Source organism: Lepisma saccharinum, chromosome 21, assembly GCF_977018435.1.
Source record: "Lepisma saccharinum chromosome 21, izLepSacc3.1, whole genome shotgun sequence".
NCBI classification, from domain to species: Eukaryota; Metazoa; Arthropoda; class Insecta; order Zygentoma; family Lepismatidae; genus Lepisma; species Lepisma saccharinum.
This window is the reverse complement of record NC_139249.1, coordinates 60165636-60183676: the sequence shown is the minus strand read 5'-3', so window position 1 is coordinate 60183676 and position 18041 is coordinate 60165636. Positions and strand designations below refer to the sequence as shown.

Here is an 18041-nt window from a genome sequence, read left to right as displayed (position 1 = left end):
GTACAGCATGCTGCAATGCCAGGGTTCCCGGGTTCGAATCCTGGTTTTGACGTGGATGTTTGTTCCAATGATAATACAGAGAGCTGGTTCCCATGGCGGAGTGGTTGGCAGATTGCGCTAAGACGGCAGGGGTCCCAGGTTCGAATCCTGGTCTAGGCATGGATGTTTATAAGTGTTCACTTCACAAAAGTGCCACAAGAAGCGAAGTAAAATAAAAGCAAATCAATCAATTGATAATATAGAGAAAATTCATGTGTGTGAAAATTGAGAAATTAGAGAGAAGGGGGATGCTACTGCTTAGGCGTATTACTTTTATTACAAATGTAAAAAAAAGTAGACAGGCTGGCTGACTGTCATGCAGACAACCTGGGTTCGAATCTTGGGGTGGGTGATCTAAGGTTGGACTTTTTCCAGTCTTGCCTTGCACAAAGCAGCTCTGGAACTCACCCAGCCTAAAACACTGATGAACAAATTCAAACTTTTTTTTGCTCCTTTGAACGAAAATAGGTGATTATTTATAATTCGACCCCGCTGAACCCAAATCTGAAAGTAGAAATGCTGTATCACCTATCGTTTTCCCTGGATTTTCATTTTTTTTTTAATAAAAATTTAATTCCCTTTGTAATAATACATCGAAATTTGAAATTATTTTTGTTTGTTTGCTCATGAAATAAGATTTAAATATTGAAGTGAATAACTATGAAATATAAAAAAATTAAAAAATGTATATAGGACCGATTTTGACTGTTCAATGAAGAAATTTAATGCAAAAAAAGGAAAAAAAAACACATTTTTACTCGCATTTTCAAAATTTCTTTCTTGAACTCTGCCGTTTGTAACTGCCACCAGAAACCTCTTCCTTGAGGTTCCAACAGTAGTCTGCTAACATGTTCTGTACTGATTTTCCTGCATATCGTTTCTCCATGACAAAAATATCCTGGTGAAATCTCTCGCCGCATTCGTCACTAACCACGCCCAAGTTAGGGGGGGAAAAGTCCAAATGCGAATGTAAAAAGTGAATTTTCAAGGACATATTGCACCCCATGTGCTGATAACACTTCAACAAGTTCATAACAAGTTCCTTGTAGTTGCCAGCTTTCATATTTTCAAGAAAATTACAGCATACTTGTCTGAAAGCTAACCATGCGCATTTCTCTTTTTCTGTTAGCAATTCCACAAAGTTGTCATCATGAATGATCTCACGGATTTGCGGCCCAATAAATATGCCTTCTTTTAACTTACTATCACTGAGTTTAGGAAATGTTTTTCTCAAATACCCAAAACCCTCACCGTGTTTATCCAAAGCCTTAACAACATTTTTCATGAGCCTTAACTTTATATGCAACGGTGGTAACAAAATCTTGTCTTGCTCAAGTAGAGGGTGATTCCTAACACTTTTCTCTCCAGGAATTAAGTTTTTTCGTATGGGTCAATCCAAAATGTTGTAATGTTAATCTTCTGCCCAGCTGCCCCATTTGCAAAGAAAGCTACAAAATTTTGTAAACCCAGATTGCAGGCCCAACAGTATACCAATTATTTTGAGGTCTCCGCATATCTGCCAACCATATTTTTCATAAATTATCAATTTTAATATTGTATCCATATTTTCATATGTTTCCTTCACGGTGGAAGAATAGGCAAGGCATACTGATGGGTATATATTCCCATTATGCAACAATACTACTTTTAAACTATTGTTAGATGAATCTAAATATAGTCTCCACTCGTTTGAGTTGTGACTCCTTCCAAGTTCTTGCAGAAGGCCTTCTACATCATCGCAGTAAGTTAACTCATTACTAACAGGAAAAAAAATGTGTCAGTGATTGTTGGCGTTTCCGATATGACACCTTAACACCATCTTGTAATAAATTCCACCCTCGGAGACGAGAACCTAATAATTCCGCTTGAACTTTAGAAAGGTTGAGGTCTCTGACTAGATCATTTAGTTCGGATTGGGAAATAAAGTGAGGTATATTTGGATCAGGAAAATATGGATCGGTGTTTGAATATGAAGGTCCAGGTTCGTCATCTGGAGAAGAGCATTGCTTGGTTCTGTTTCATCCACTGTCTATTCTTGAGGAGGCTTAGGAATTGGTATAAAATCATGACTCATAGGTTTCTTGGCTGAAGGGACATCAGGATAAAATCTAGAATGTTTTAGAACTATATCCCACTATGTTTGTTAAACAGAAGTAACAATCCGTAGTATGATCTTTCTGTTCTGTTCATATTATGTGAGTGCCATTAAGCCAACCACGTAAAGTTCGCGAACAATTACAACGAATTTTACCTGGTGCCCAGCTTTTTCCCTCCTCTACTTTACTTTCAAAATACAACTCTTATGCTTTTTTACTTTAGGAGTGATAGTATTTCTCTGTGACTTCGGAGTAAATTCCCTGCAAACATAACAAAACAAGTTTGGGTTATTCACACACTTGCGTGACATGGCGAACTCATTAATTGAGTTATAATATATTTCTTTAAAAAAAATAATTATGAATGCTCTTATCGTTGTGTTAAAATATAACTTACACTTAACTTCACTATACACAATATTACATTCACAATTTCACGAACATACACAAACATAAAATACGGCTACTCGCGAAGTTATCGGAAAGGAAGTTAAGACTCGACTAACTCACAAAAGAACAAATTTTAACAGAGAAACAGGAAATTTCTCTACTGCCAGATGTTTCCTCCATTAAATATTAAGTGCCAGTCATAAACACACAAGGTCGCTGAAAAGTTCTTATCCATTTGCTAGGAACCAAACGTTAAGCCGGATGCGGAGCAGTGTGCGGAGACCTGAAACCATAAAACTATAAAATGTGGGTGTTCTGCAAAAAATTTAGGTGATACAGGAAAACGGATGCGATATTCGTTATCAGCACATCTGAATACATAAAGATCACTTAGTTTTATTTAAAGGAGTATTTCATTGTTTATCAGTGAAATCAATGGGTCCTGGGGTTAAAGGTAGCCAGAGTTTGGTTGTGATCACATCACCTTTAAAAAATCGCCGAGATCAGGAATATGTCGTGCCCTGCCCCAATATCCCCTGAATGTGCCTTCATGGTGCGGGGCTATATGCACGGGGAACTATACCTTTACCTACTATACAACATACGGCAGCTACACACACACACTTTTAAATCTGCTTCAATACAGTTTGATCACAGTTGTGTTTTCTTATTATTTTTGTGGATGTTTCAAGTTTATATATCTTCTCCATGTATTAACTATGCCAAAATGATAAGGCTGACATATTTTATTGTCTTGACTGATTTCATCCAATTGAAATACCATATCAATCCTCCAAAATATCTGGTTGCTACGAAACTAACAGTTCCCATGGACAAACCATTAGTGTTCCCATTTGGATCCCAACATACATATGCAGTATATTGGTAAAGAAATTTTTTGTCAAGAAGCTTAAAAAATATTTAAGTCTCCATTCTTTATGTCCAAAAATTTAGTTTAGGCAGATATTTGAAAGTGGCATCAGAATTTGGAGCTACCTCAGAATATAAAAAATCAATTTTTGAACCGCCATCTTGAAATGCTTTCAACAAATGCAAAATAAAATCATTCCGTCGCTGTATCTATTTGCGACATGAATTTCAGCTTAAGAACTCTAAATTTGATATAGATACCGTGGTCTCAAAATTGGTGACTTTCCCCCACCCTTCCTAAACCACACACTATATTACAGAGTTTTTATTAAAAACTTCAAGCTCAAGTGATGTAGCTGAGACTTGGTTTTCTTAATCTACGAAAATCCAACCTCAAATATTTGCATAACTTAAAGCTCTCGCAAGGCATGTTAAATCAGTCTGTCGTCTACTACCTTTACACATGATGACAAATTTTTCTCAAGTACAATATGACATCAATCCTCTAAGTTATCTTCTAACTCAAAAAATTGCAACTCAAAGCTTGACATTTATGGCAAAATGTATGTTTGCGATTTTAGCACCACTCCTCTCCTAATCTATGAAATATAATTTTAAAAGCTTTACTGCAAATTTGTGGATCGACGAATTATCCACCATGACTGAAATTTTAGTTCCTTATACTCTTAAAATGTATTGTAGACAGTTTTGGGGGAAAAGAAAGCATGGTATATAGCATGCCTTCAACATGAGGAAAATCAGTTTTTCATTCACCATCTTGAAACACATTGTTCAATTTCACTCACATACAGTGGCGTGATGTAATTTTTTTTTTCAATCCGCTCAATGATCTATTTAGCCACAATCACTCCTAGAAAGAACTACCACTCATGAGAGAGTTACCGCGAAAATCCAGTGAGTCGAGCCTTGTCAACCATCTCTTGTTTCTTTGCAAAGAGGTAGAAAGGGGAAGAAGAACCACACATTCGGGTCAGTTTGACGTTTCTGCATTGAGCAGAGGACAGAATTCCCCTCCTCCAGCGGTGGGAGGAAGACCAAATGTACGTACTGCTGTTGCCAACTTAGTTTTTTGGAGCAAGGTTTGTCCAAATCACGAATCGCATCAAGAACTTATTTTTTCGTCTATTACTAAACGGTCTCAGTTGTAGTTAAATCCAGCTTTGGCTTTGCAGTCTAGCTCTTGTTGCTTCAGAGAAATAGTATCCCCGTTTTAGGTGGGATTTAGCTCTTTTCTGGAAATCCAATGTGACAACACTTGCTGATCCTGTAGGCCGCAGCGGCAACAGGGCCCCTAAACAGGCATTTGAATAACCCCCTAGCACACTTGCCTCCAAGTCTTTCCCCGGTGTTCCCTTGCATTGGCGGGTGCCCTTTCCTCTTGTTGCCTCTTGAGAGTAGGGAAACGGCCTGTCTCTTTGCTTTTGTCGGCTGCAGGAAAAATGTCCTGTGCAATATACACTCAACTGCAACGCTGTCGGTTAACTTATTTAACAATGTTGTTATTTTATTGAGAAAAATAACTTTTTAATTTCTTTAGATTTTGCTGTTACCTGCGGTAACACCGGTTACAAGTAATGTCACAATGCTCCTGAAAATTTTATGTACAAAGTTCGGAATTGTAGTCTAAAAAGGTTTGAAAATGTCAAAAATTGTCAAAATATGAAAGTGCTCGTATTTACTTTAGTACCTACCTACCTACATAATTCTCCTTTGTAATGTAATATACATGGAAAAATGTATTGTAAAAGTTGATCATCACAGGTAAACTTATGTGGCTTGCCCACATATAGAAGTGACTGATATCTAAAGTGCTACCACATTTCAAAATTATAAGCTTTGTTCAATAAATGTTTTATCTAAATATTTCAGACCCTTTTGTTTTTTTTTGTTTCTTGGATGTATGTTTGTATTATTTGTGTTAAAAGTCTATTTCTAGCATGATTTGAAAAAAAATGTTCTGAAAAAAAAAAACTGTGACTTGTACCACATTAATTATTTTGAGTATTATAAGCTTCATTTTCTGGTTAATAACACCTTGCTCTTGGATAAGACAGAGCATGCAGGCAGAGGGATGCATGAATATAGATTGATGACATATATAGTACTAATCTCCCCTGCCTGGGTTAATAGGTTCAATTATTTTGAATGCCTATAATTGATTTTCCTGTGTGATGTTATTCATGATTCCACATGCTTGCTACTATCCGTTCTTTAAGGGTATAAGTTCATTCATGGGCAACCTTGAATAGGTGTACAATCAGAAATAAGAACATTTTACAGTCACGTCTGTAATCCATGGGTGGGATTGATCGGACTTTGGACTAACCTTGTTTTTACATTTGAGTTGGTGTAATACAATCCAAGGAGAGAAGGCTTACTCATTTATTTTCATTTCATTCAGATACATGTTTTTATTGAACCTCTTCAGAACTGCTGTGACCACTGGTGGCATTTAACACATCATTTCTCGTACGATTAACATGCTACTTCTCTTGAACAAAAATGTTTTCTTTTTATTTCAAATTTAATTGTTTGTTGATTACATGTATGAAAGTGTGACATATTTGAATTTGTGGGGTGGAAATTTCTTCAAGAATATGCTTTATATTTGTTATTGGTTGTGACGATTTTCTTGCATTATAAAAACATTATTTATTTTCATTAAAATAATGTCGTAAAAACTCATCACAATTCGGGTCTCTCTTCTCCTCTAAGTAGGTTCGCAAGTATTGCTACTCAGTTGTTATATGTAATTTCCTGGTAAACTCATAGATGCTTCTGCCTACCAGCAGCCTTGCTTCTAATCGAGGGAAGAGATGACTCACAGTGTTATGTTTGAATACCTGCTCAACAGACATTGGGTAGGAACTACAATCACGTTATTGGCTTGCACCATGCATTGCCAGTGTATACGCCGATACAATACGAACTTTATTCACACAGCATATATACTCTTGATTTTCTACTGGGACTTCAAGGGATGGCTGAGAATTGGTGCCCGCTACTAACTACATTGTATGCTTGATGTAAGAGAGAATTCAGGTGAGAAATTTGCAGATGTCTTTTTTTCCATTTTGCCCAAAGAATACATAGAGGGACCAGATTGCTTGTGATACGTATCCAGAGACCAGGACATTTATTTTACTTGTAGAAGGACCACGACATGTAATTATGTCTACTTCAGAAATCTACCTTCCACATCTTGTCAATGAGGACTGGACGTAACGACCTTGTTACCAAACTTCAGGAGTGTGCATTATTGCAAGCAACAAGTGATTTTGACTGTGCCCAATTATGCCGAGGTTTCACGATAACATCATGTGCCCATTATAGGAAGTGAAAAGCCCAGGGGTGGGCCCAGCTCAGTTTTCCCCATGTAGGTTTTTTCAGAGAAACCCACCTCAAAAAAACCCACTCATTTTTTTTTTTTTTCAGAAAATAATGTAAATTATTGCTTTAAATAATTGTGAGGTTCTAGAATTGTCAACAGTTTGAGAAAACTTGTCAAATAAAGGCTTAGCCAAGCTTGTAATACTCAAAACAATTAACGTGGTACAAGTCACAGTGTTTTTTTTTCCAGAATATTTTTCTCAAATCATGCTAGAAATAGACTTTTAACACAAATAATACAAACATATATCCAAGAAACGAAAATCAAAAGGGTCTGAAATATTTAGATAAAACATTGAACAAACAAAGCTTATAATTTTGAAATGTAGTAGCACTTTAGATATCAGTCACTTCCGTATTTGGGCAAGCCACATAGTTTTACCCGTGACAATCAATTTTTACAAAATTTAGTATAGTGCAAATGTTCTGTTTTCTTTCCAAAGCCTTGCACTGACACAGTGACCCCTCCCTCCCTCCAGTTCAGTGCATTGATTGAATGTAATGGGTTTCTTGCCCAGGTAGGATAAATGTTATTTGTGCTTAGGAGCTCTATACCCAAGAAGTTGAGCACTCTCATACTCTACCACAATTTCATTTTTTCCCTTGAAAATAGAGGGTGTAGGGTTCTCAAGTAAATACAATGCATACGTATACTTTCATATTTTGACATTTTCAAATCTTTTTATAGACTGCAATTTCCAGCTTTGTGCATAAAACTTTCAGGAGCATTGTGACATTACCTGCAATGCAAATTCACAATAAAATTATCGAAAAGTAATGCACAATTTAGGATGAGCATGGGTGGGGTTGAAGGGCAAAGAAAGACAAGTCATCTATTTAGTGACCATGATAACATGTTTCTGCTGCTAGAAACTTGATAGACTGCAAATGTATTACATGTGAGTGGAATTAAAGGATGTGTTTCAAGATGGTGAATGAAAAACTGATTTTCCTCATGTTGCATGCACACTCTGTACCATGCTCTCTTTTTCCCCAAAACTGTCTACAATACATTTTCAGAATATAAGGAACTAAACTATCAGTCATTGTAGATAATTCATCAGTCCGCAATTTTGCAGTAAAACTTTTAAAATTATATTTCATAGTTTAGGAGAGGAGTGGTGCTAAAATCGCAAACATACATTTTGCCATAAATGTCAAGCTTTTGAGTTGCAATTTTTATAGCTACATACAAGATAACTTAAAAGATTGGTGTCATATTGCATTTAAGAAAAATTTGTCACCATGTTTATAGATGGTGGACAACAGACTGATTTAACGTGCCTTTCGAGAGTTTTAAGTTATGCCAATATTTGAGATTAGATTTTCATAGATTAAGAAACCCAAGTCTCAGCTACGTTAGGACATTACTTGAGCTTGAAGTTTTTAATAAAAACTATGTAATATGGGGGGGGCGGGAGTTATGAAGGGTAGGGGAATGTCACCAATTTTGAGACCAGGATATCTGTAGCAAATTTAGAGTTTTTAAGCTGAAATTCGTGTCACAAATAGATCTTCCCAGGAAATGATTTTATTTTGCATTTGCATTTGTTGAAAGCATTTCATGATGGTGGATGAAAAATTGATTTTTCATATTCTGAGGTAGCTCCAAATTGTGTTGCCACTTTCAAATATCTGTGTAAAGTACATTTTTGGACATTATGAAAAGAGACTTAAATATTTTAGGGCATATGGCTTGACAGATATTTATTTTTAAATATAGTGTATATGTATGTTAGGATCCAAATTGGGAGTCACTAATGTTTTTTTTTTTTCATGGGAACTGTTAGTTTCATAGCAACCAGATATTTTGGAGAATGGATATGATATTCCATTTGGATGAAATCAGCAAAGACAATAAGATATGACAGCCTTAAAATTTTGGCATGGGTAATACACGGAAGAGATATTTTAACTTGAAACATCCACACAATATTGGGAAAACACAACTGTGATCAAAATGTATTGAAGCATATTTAAAAGTGTGTGTCCAGCTAACATATGTTGTATAGAAGTTAAAGGTAAAGTTCCCCGTGCACGTAGCATTGTGCTGTGAAGGCTTGAGGGGATATGGCTGTAGGACCCAACATTTTCTCTGTATTCTCATTGGAACAAACACAAACATCCATGTCCGAACCAGGATTCGAACCTGGGACCCCAGGCATTTCAGTGTGCTATGCTAACCAATCTGCCACGGAGGTTGACTAAACCACCAAATCTATCAAGTATTGGTATAGTATTGCAATGCGCAACCCTGGGAACTCATCATAGATCTATTAACTGCTATCCCATCCAGCAAGAGTAGAATCAAACTGTTGGTCAAATTTTTCAGAATATAGTATTTTAGATAACTTAATCATCTTTGGCTGTGCGGTCATGCTTTTGGGCTCCAGCTATGGGACGTGTGTAGGTTTTAGTCTCCTTGGGGAAATGTAACTTTTCTCCTGAGATTTCAGCCTGTGTATGAACACTCACCGTCATGATTAAATTGGGGGAGCTATGAATGAGTAGTGTACCCCGATCATGAAAACCTTCACCGATGACTGGAGGTTTTAATCGTTCTGACCACACGTCACTTCATAACTGGTTGGATGATCTCCCACCTCAGAGTAGGATTAGGTGGGAGTGCAGCCGGCAGTTGGTAGGTAGGCCTGGCCGTCAATGGTCTATTATGTATGGCACGGGTTATGTATATTTTTAGTTTATAATCATTTCAAGGTGTGAGAGCTTTCATTGTCAATTCTTAACTATGTTAACACAAAATATTAAATAGTTTTTGATTCAGTGAACTAAAACAATACAAATTGAATGTTCCAATATATTACTATCAGGGAGAAATGTATTTCATGTTTAAAATATATATATTTTTAAACATAACCTGAAAGAAAAACAATAAAATCCAGTTTTGGTCAGGTTTTATTTGAAAAAAAAAAAACCACAAAAAACAACCGGGTTGGGCAAAATGCCAACCCTGGAAAAGGGTTAATCACACCTAAAGTGTGAAATATTGGAATATTAATGTGCATTAGTCAATAATTGTTCCCTTGGTGCACTGAATGTGCGCAAGTCTCAACACTTCTTTGAATGCTGATAATAAACATTTATTTATTGCGTGGGTTGCAATTTTGCATGGATCATCTCAGTTCACACATTGTATGTTGTGTACATCTAATTTTTTTGTTATTCTCCATTTTTTATTCTTTATTTTATTACATGAAATATTACATTGATTACACGTGAACCTTAACAAAAAACAACAATTACTTGACACATTAATAATTACAAATATAATTTCTTACTGTGTTTCTTGAATATTAACTATACAATACAATACATATGACTGGAAGTCAATTTTAACATTTGGTTGAGCTACCTTTGGCCTTTATCAGTACTTGGATTCGTCTTGACATACTATCAATGCGTGCTTGTACTGTCTCCTTCATATGAGGATGGTGATTCCACACTTGAATGATTTTTTCAATTAGGCCAATTCTTGTCGTAATTGTTTGCTTTGCCACTTCTTTTTTCACTAGGTACCAAACATTTTCAATTGGGTTCATATCCTGGCCAGGGCAAGAGAGGAACATTTTCACTCTGTAGAAACTGTTTTATTGATTTTGCGGTATGGGATGAGGCTCCATCCTGCATGAATACAAGTGGTTCTCCATTTGGTAACAACTCTCTTACTTGAGGTAGCAACTTTCTTCTAAGCACTTCCCTATACTGTTCTTGCCTCATTGTTCCTTGAACCAAATACAGACATCCTGTACCTTTGCACTAATGACTGAACATATCGTAACTTATATTGGATGTTTGACAGTCTGCACAACACAACCAGGATTGCATTTTTCACCTGGACGTCTTCTCACAAACAGAGATTTATTCTCCAAGATTTCAAACGTGCACTCATCACTAGAGCAAATAGATCTACAAAAGTTCAAATATTTTTCTTTGTGAGCTTTTGCCCAATGAAAACATTTAGGAATCATAGCAGGGGTTAATTTTGGCTTCTTAGCAGGTCTGAGTACCTTTATTTTCATATCAGAAATCCTAAGCCTTACTGCTCTTTCAGATGCAAGAACACCACTCTTTTCAAGTTTATCTTTAAGTTCCTATGTTCCTCGCAAATCTTTTTCGTGAGGCAAATGTTCCTCAAACAGCTTAAGGATCTTGGAGTAAAAATTGTTTTACGCCCACATCTGTTTTTCCTTTGTGGCTCACACTCTCCACCATATTCAATTTCATTCTCTATTCGCCTCACAGATGCTTCAGATACATCAGATCTTCAAGAAATCTCTCGATTAGAGAACATTTCATTACTGTCTTAATTTCAGCAATCTTTCTCGGTGTCAAGTCACTTTTTTTTACCATGACTCCCTAATGTTAATAATTAAATTTTAAAAATATACTGACAGTGTACAAACACAATATCACTGCAAAATTTAGAACAAATACGATTCACTATTCGCAAGACGTCCTCCTCTCAACAACTTAGCTTGAATTGAACTGCAGCATGTTCGATCAACAGCAATGATGTTTGGTGTTGACGGTATTGTATTGTTTGTAACAACAACAGTACATCCTCTTTTCATATTGATCATTGCAATAATCAAAAGTTCAGCCACAAAGAATCCCATTGCAACATTTTTAATGTGAAAAGTAAGAGAACTGTTAAAAGTGTCCACTGTGTCAAATTACATTACTTTGTATTATTATTATTATTATTATTATTATTATTGTTATCAATGTTGTGCAAGAAAGTGCATTTGTATGTATTACTCATATCTGCCAGGATTCAAATAACGTACAGGAAACTTTTCAGATAACTAATGGTCAATTTGTACAAGTTTCCCCTTCAAAACTCTTATTTTCAAAAAAAAATTGCAATGCGTCTAATAATATGGCCAGGGGCTGTAGAAGGTGCAAATATACTAAGTCATAGTGTAAGAATATACCAGCATTTAATATTAAGAGATAGTAGATAATCTGGTAGTATTTACCTTGGTGTTTAATCTGAGAGATGTATGTGCTCCCTCGATTGCCGAATTTCTGAATTGGTTGAATGTTACAAAAGAGAATTTACTACTTCACCTTTCCAGTGCTTTCTGTTATTGTGCATTTTTGTAAGTACCATTTAGGGACCCTTGATAGAGCTAGAAGTGGCTCGTTGAACTGCAGGCCGGATGCTAGTAAAGTTAAATAATTTGTACATATTAGGTTGTGCATTTAACATGGCCATATTTGATGCTCCACAATTGTTCCAACCCACCTAATACTTTACATGGTTAAAGATTTTGAAAGATGAACTTTTCAATTGCATGAATTATTTGACATGGAGAGATAAGATGAGTTTTATTTTGAATGAAATGTTTATTGGATTCAGAGGAAGTATGATGTTGAGATTGTATCTTGATACAGGCAGAGTTAGATGAAGTAAAAAGAGAATTTTCTTATGAAATTATGTTTTGCATACCCTTTCAATCCCCACTTTAAGCCAAAATGATCATTAAAATTTAAAAATGTAGTATCACTATGTTTCTACACTTGTAATTTATCATAAGAAAACAATACATTTATCAGGAGGGAAAAAGAGTGTTGGCAGCTAACTGTTCCTAAGTAGCCTAATGTAGTTAATTTCTTGAATTTGTGTACGGTACCACAAATATTCATTCTGTGCAAAACAATTGCGTTTTCAGGGATTTAAGAAAAATTCAAGAAAGGTATGAGAAAAACAAAATTTCATGGAGAAAATGTGTTTTTTAAATTTTGACCACCTCTGTTTGACACTTATTTAGTGCATCATGAGGAGAATTTTTTCAAACAAGACTAAGTTCCTTCTCATATCCTATCATGCATTTTTAGTACATATTATTGCATAATTCACACACACACATACATTCATTGCCATGTGCCACCACTCTCATAACCAATATTTGGAGCCACAAGTTAGGCAACACTGCTTCTTCTTCTTCGTCAGTTGCGACCATCAGTTCTCACCCAGGGATGAGAGAAGTGACACCAAATTGTACACGTCACCCTAAATAAAATTCATAGATGTTCAAATTAAAATGTCCAAAACTTCAATACTTATTCATGGGTGTTGCATACTTATTCGTACAAATAAAAATAATATTGTGTTGGGTCCTATTCTCACATAGACAGTGATAAGTAAATTATCTCACAACAGAATGCCTTTACCGATGACAGCAAGAACTCAGCTGCAAGGCATAGCTACACAGATTGTTATTTTACTACAATGGTGCAAATTTGCATTCACCCAAGGTCAAAATCCTTTGAGAAAAGAGTAAATAATTTCGTTTTTTTTTTTTTTTAAATTTCTTTCTTCACTGCACGTTCAAAGAACACAGATTTGGAAACCTGGGTGTTAAAGGTCAAACCTTCTGATTAACTCAAATGAGACAAATAAGGAAGTATTGTATAAATAATTGTTAAATACACTTTTATTTTATGCAGTTATTTCTTTGTTCTTGACAGGTATTTGTATATATTGAAGATATAACTGTAAATCGTCAGAACGAAAATGGATGATTACCAGAAACTTACAGATGAAGAAATATTGAAAACATTTGAAAGTTTGAAAAAGGAGCTAATGGCAGAGCTTTCTAAATTGCCTGAATCAATTCGAAATGAAGCTGTTCCTTTGAATATAAGGTGAGTTGCATGAATGCTAAATGTATTTCAAATTTCACAAGCAATTTATGTTATATACATCTTCGATCTCTTCCACGTCTATATGTTATTCCACTTCTTGATTTGCCTTCTGATCATTGTAATTAGATGTTTGATGAATAGTATTCTGAGCAAATTTAGCCAGGTTGTCACTGTTGGGTAAATATTATTAACAATTATTTTGTATGTGAATACAGTGTTTATGTGCATATTATATGGATGTCTACTTTTAGTGCTGCTAGAATCTAAATCAGATCTAGTGAGCAAGATGATTGAGTAAATCATCTAAACGCACAGCCATGAAAATAGGTGACTGGACTGAATTGAGCTGGTGCCACATGTTGGAAATGCAAAGCGAGAGCAGCACATTACTCACTGGTTCCCATGCACTGTGTGGCTTTCATGGGACTGTATGGCCTAGTTTGAGCATCAGACCAACCTCTCTCTGGGGCATACAGTTGTCATCCCTGACCTTTCAAGCAAATACTGTCAGTTTGTATCACATGGATTACAAAGGCCAACTCTACAATGAGACCTTTCATTCTCTAAACCCTCCGAACACGTAGGGTTGTGCTCCGTCGTGGCAACAGGGCAAACTTCTGTAACCCATCTAATTTCATGGCCATGCGATTAAGTGCCTTTCAGAGTCATGTTCCATTTGGGGTAAAAATATATGAATTTGAGGCATGTTCATATTACACCCATGTCCAAAAGTCAAGCAAATTAAAATATTAGGAAACAGATCATTACCAAAAGGTGCACACTTGGAAATCTCCTGGCTGCAACAGCTTGAACTTTCTGATAACTGAAGTGGCATTACTGTAAAACTGAAACAAAAGAACTCTGATGTACATCAAAGTACAGGGCATAAATCATGGTAACTATTTTTTCTCGCAAGAATGCAGGACTAACACAATAATTCCAATAGAAGAGGACATTGTAGGTCATGTGTACCAGAGGTTGTCAGGGAAGTGCCATATAAAATTAATAAAATATGTGTTTTACTCACAAGGCTATACAGGCAGTACAAAAACAAAAGACATGTACACAAATGCCCTATGAATCCTTAAACTATTTAAACTAGTTCCCCAGAGTGTTCACAACATGCTGCCAATGATGTGAGAGGCATCGAATACCAATACCATTCTCGTGTGAGCAGTGGCGTGTGGTGCTAAATCAGGCAGGGGAACAGGTGACCTGCACTTGCCCCCCCCCCCCCCCAACCTCCCATGGCTGTCGTAATATAATGCAGTAGACCAAGTAAAATTCAACCCTTAATGAAATGAACTAAATAAATATACGAGACATGTGTTACAAATTGTCAGAAGTGACATACATGAAGCACATTAAAATTATGACAATAACATTGTTAAAGCAAATATGATATAATGTAAAGAAAACATTAAAAACAAAATTGTTGATGCACAACAAAGAAAGAAATAATGAAAGCAATTTATGAGTGATCAGAGGAAATAAATGTTTGGTCAAATCCTGTTTCATATCTCTATTTGTAGATTACGTTGACATTTTTTTTGTAGAGTTGAGTATTCTTGTAATTCAAACAACCTCAATGAAATAATTACATTCAGATGGCCGAGTTTTTTCATGACGTGAGTTAGATTTGTAGAAATTGTGACAAAACCCGAACTGTTCCAAACTCCCTTCTCAGGAACAAACAAGGACAACAATAATTTGCCGCTGGAAGAGTATCCAGTTAATCATTTTACAGAGTTGTAGTAACTTGTTTGAAAATGACTTGTGTATGATTTCGTTTTAGTCTTTAATCCAGTTAGGATAGGTATTGGTTTGCTGTCTTTTCTGTAAAGTTCAATGAACTAAAAGCTTTCGTCTTCGTCTTCAGCCGGTCGATCATACAACATTCACAACCCTACGCTCGCAACATTCACTTTCTTGTCCTGCCGCTGCATGCATCTTGGGCCTTGGCTTGAGGCTGGTGGAACAGATGGATGCGAGCTGTTCCCTCAGAAGCTATTTTGCATTTAGCAGACGCTTAAACTATAGAACATTTTTCCAGTTTGTTATGAATGACAGACACAATTTTGCAATGAAATTAGGAAAATATGGACTTACTACACTCAAAACTATCACTATGACGCAATTAAACTTTAGCTCATAGCAAGAATTCGAAGGAAAAGGAATTCGCTATGTCTCTCGCAGGGAACAACTAGAGAGTTCAGCTTCCATGGTGAGGATCGTTTACCTTCGCGCATAGTCGGAAATACTCGGCATCAGGCCGTAGAGGGATGAACGACGAGGGTAGGTGAAGTAAACAAACGCCCAATCACGGTGAATGTTTTTCTTCGGCGTTACTTTTGGAAATGTTGATTTCGGAAGAAAGAAGTGTTCTTATTATGTTATTATAGATAATTTAAATAGCTTCAATGGGCGATAAGTAGGAGGGAACAGCCTGTTCCCTCTGTTCCATGGAGGGACCGCCACTGCGTGTGAGTCAGGACATCTCATGTTTCATGGTGATGACAATGTCATTTTGTGTCCAAAACCGTCTCCTGCGCATGTGTTCCTTTACTTTAGGTATGAGGTCGAAATCATATTGGGATGGTATGTTCTCATGCCCTCAGTGCGATAACCATACTTCACACTGCCATCTAGCTAGCCCCCGTGCCAGAGTGGTTAGCACATCGCGCTACAATGCCAGGGGTCCCGGGTTCAAATCCCAGCTTGGGCCTGGATGTTTGTGAGTGTCCATCAATGTCATCAGGTCATCACTCATCTCCATCTTCACAAATTAGCCAAAAGTGACACAAAAAGTGAAGTAAAATAAAGCAAATTAACCAATCACACTGCCATCTAAAGACAAAATGTTCTACTACTTGTGACTCACTCTTCGGAATGCAAGATCTTACTTGTAATGTACTATAGTTACTTTTGTTTTTGTACTGCAATGTAGCCTTGTGTCTAATACACACATGTAGAACTACTTTTTTATGAATTTTTTTGGTACTTCCTTACCAACCTCTGCCAGTTATGACCTGCATTGTCCATACAGTGTCCTCTTCTATTTGTGTATTTCAAATTTTTGTTCTGTTCCTGTATTCTTGCCAGAGAATGTTGCTATTACTTATTACTATGCATAAGCTACAGTCATCTAGTTGGTAGGGTGTGAGACCCGAGTTAGATTTCTGGGGTGTGGGATCTAAGGTCAGTATTTTTCAGGCCTTGACCCTGCATAAAATTGGCCCTGGGGCTCCCCCAGCCTTAAATCAAAGGGTAACTGGGGAAAAGATAGCCAGAGCGTGGCGCTTCACCTCCAAAATGGCCAAGATTGAGAATGTGTGGAGCCCCAGAGCGTGACGCTTCACCTCCAAAATGGCCAAGATTGAGAATGTGTGGAGCCCTACCTCCTCATCCACTAGATGTGCCTTCATGGCATGGTGATGTGTACACGGGGAGCTTTACCTTTACCTTTGCCATGACTTATAACCAAACCCTCATGCAAAAAACATTAAGGTAAGAACTATATGCCAAAGACAAACTAAAGAAATAAATATAGTCAGTGTGAGGGTTCCATAACAACAGGTCAGTTAATAAGGAGTGTGGTAACCCTAATGGGCCCACACATGATTTGCAGCAATGTTGCATGCTCTCTACGAGGTGGCTCAAGAGTATTGCAGGCAGGTGGTCCCATTCCTCACAAAGACCTGTATGGGGGTGTGGAAGTGCCATTGGTGGCAGCTGATGGACTGCAACTTGTTTCTCTAGTGCATGCCAGGCATGCAAAGTAGGATTCATATCTGTTGACCTCGGTAGCCTGTCAAGAAAATCATCCACCAGGTTGGCTCAGTGCAGACATGCATTATTGTTCATGAATGTGAAGTCTGGACTGGCTGCAACTCTGACTAGTCTCATATTAGTAGCGGAAATATACGGATTCACCCGGAAATAATTACAACATAAATGTTTTTGTGCCAGATTGTGCGGAATGGTAGAGTGAATAATATATTAAAAATCCATCATCCAAATGTTTGGGGAAAATCTGCCATCTTGGAAAATGGCGACAAAAATTCAACTTAGAATTTAAAAAAGAAATTAATATCTCGAAAACAGCGGATTGTACACAAAAAGTGAAGATAACCAAAATGAAAGAACAGAAAATTTGCTAAATTATGGTTTTTGTTTGATTGAGCTATCATAAATCTTAATTGAATTACAAAGATTCAAATATTTTCTTTAATTTTTTCAATTCAATGTGATGAACTGAAGGTTTCTGATATTTAATTAGGAACTTAGTGAAAGAACAAAGAATTTTGCCTGATTTAACAAAGAGAATGAATAGGAAACTGTAGCTGACAATACCAACTGGTAATGGGTAACTAATAAATCAAACATTCTGCAATGAGATTTCACAGATTGTCAATTGTCATACTATGTAATTTCAATTTCTGGTAAGTGAAGTATTAAAAACCTTATGTTACTGTACTTTCTGAGACTTTTTTTAACCCAACTTTAAAAAAGAAAAAGAAAAGGCTTCATTATTCTAAGTATGGAATGTAGCTGCTTAACCTT

The 18041-nt window shown here is 36.5% G+C and overlaps 1 protein-coding gene across 2 annotated transcripts in view; it reads left to right on the top strand.

The window, feature by feature from the left end:
* The window catches only part of LOC146004330 (uncharacterized), an 84589-nt gene that overhangs the window by 9926 nt on the left and 56622 nt on the right, over positions 1-18041 (top strand). For both annotated transcript variants that reach the window (XM_083143100.1, XM_083143099.1), the window contains exon 2: positions 13302-13478. In XM_083143100.1, the coding sequence (XP_082999226.1) occupies positions 13348-13478 (131 nt within the window). In that variant the 5' untranslated portion in view covers positions 13302-13347. The remainder of the gene's footprint in view (positions 1-13301; positions 13479-18041) is intronic.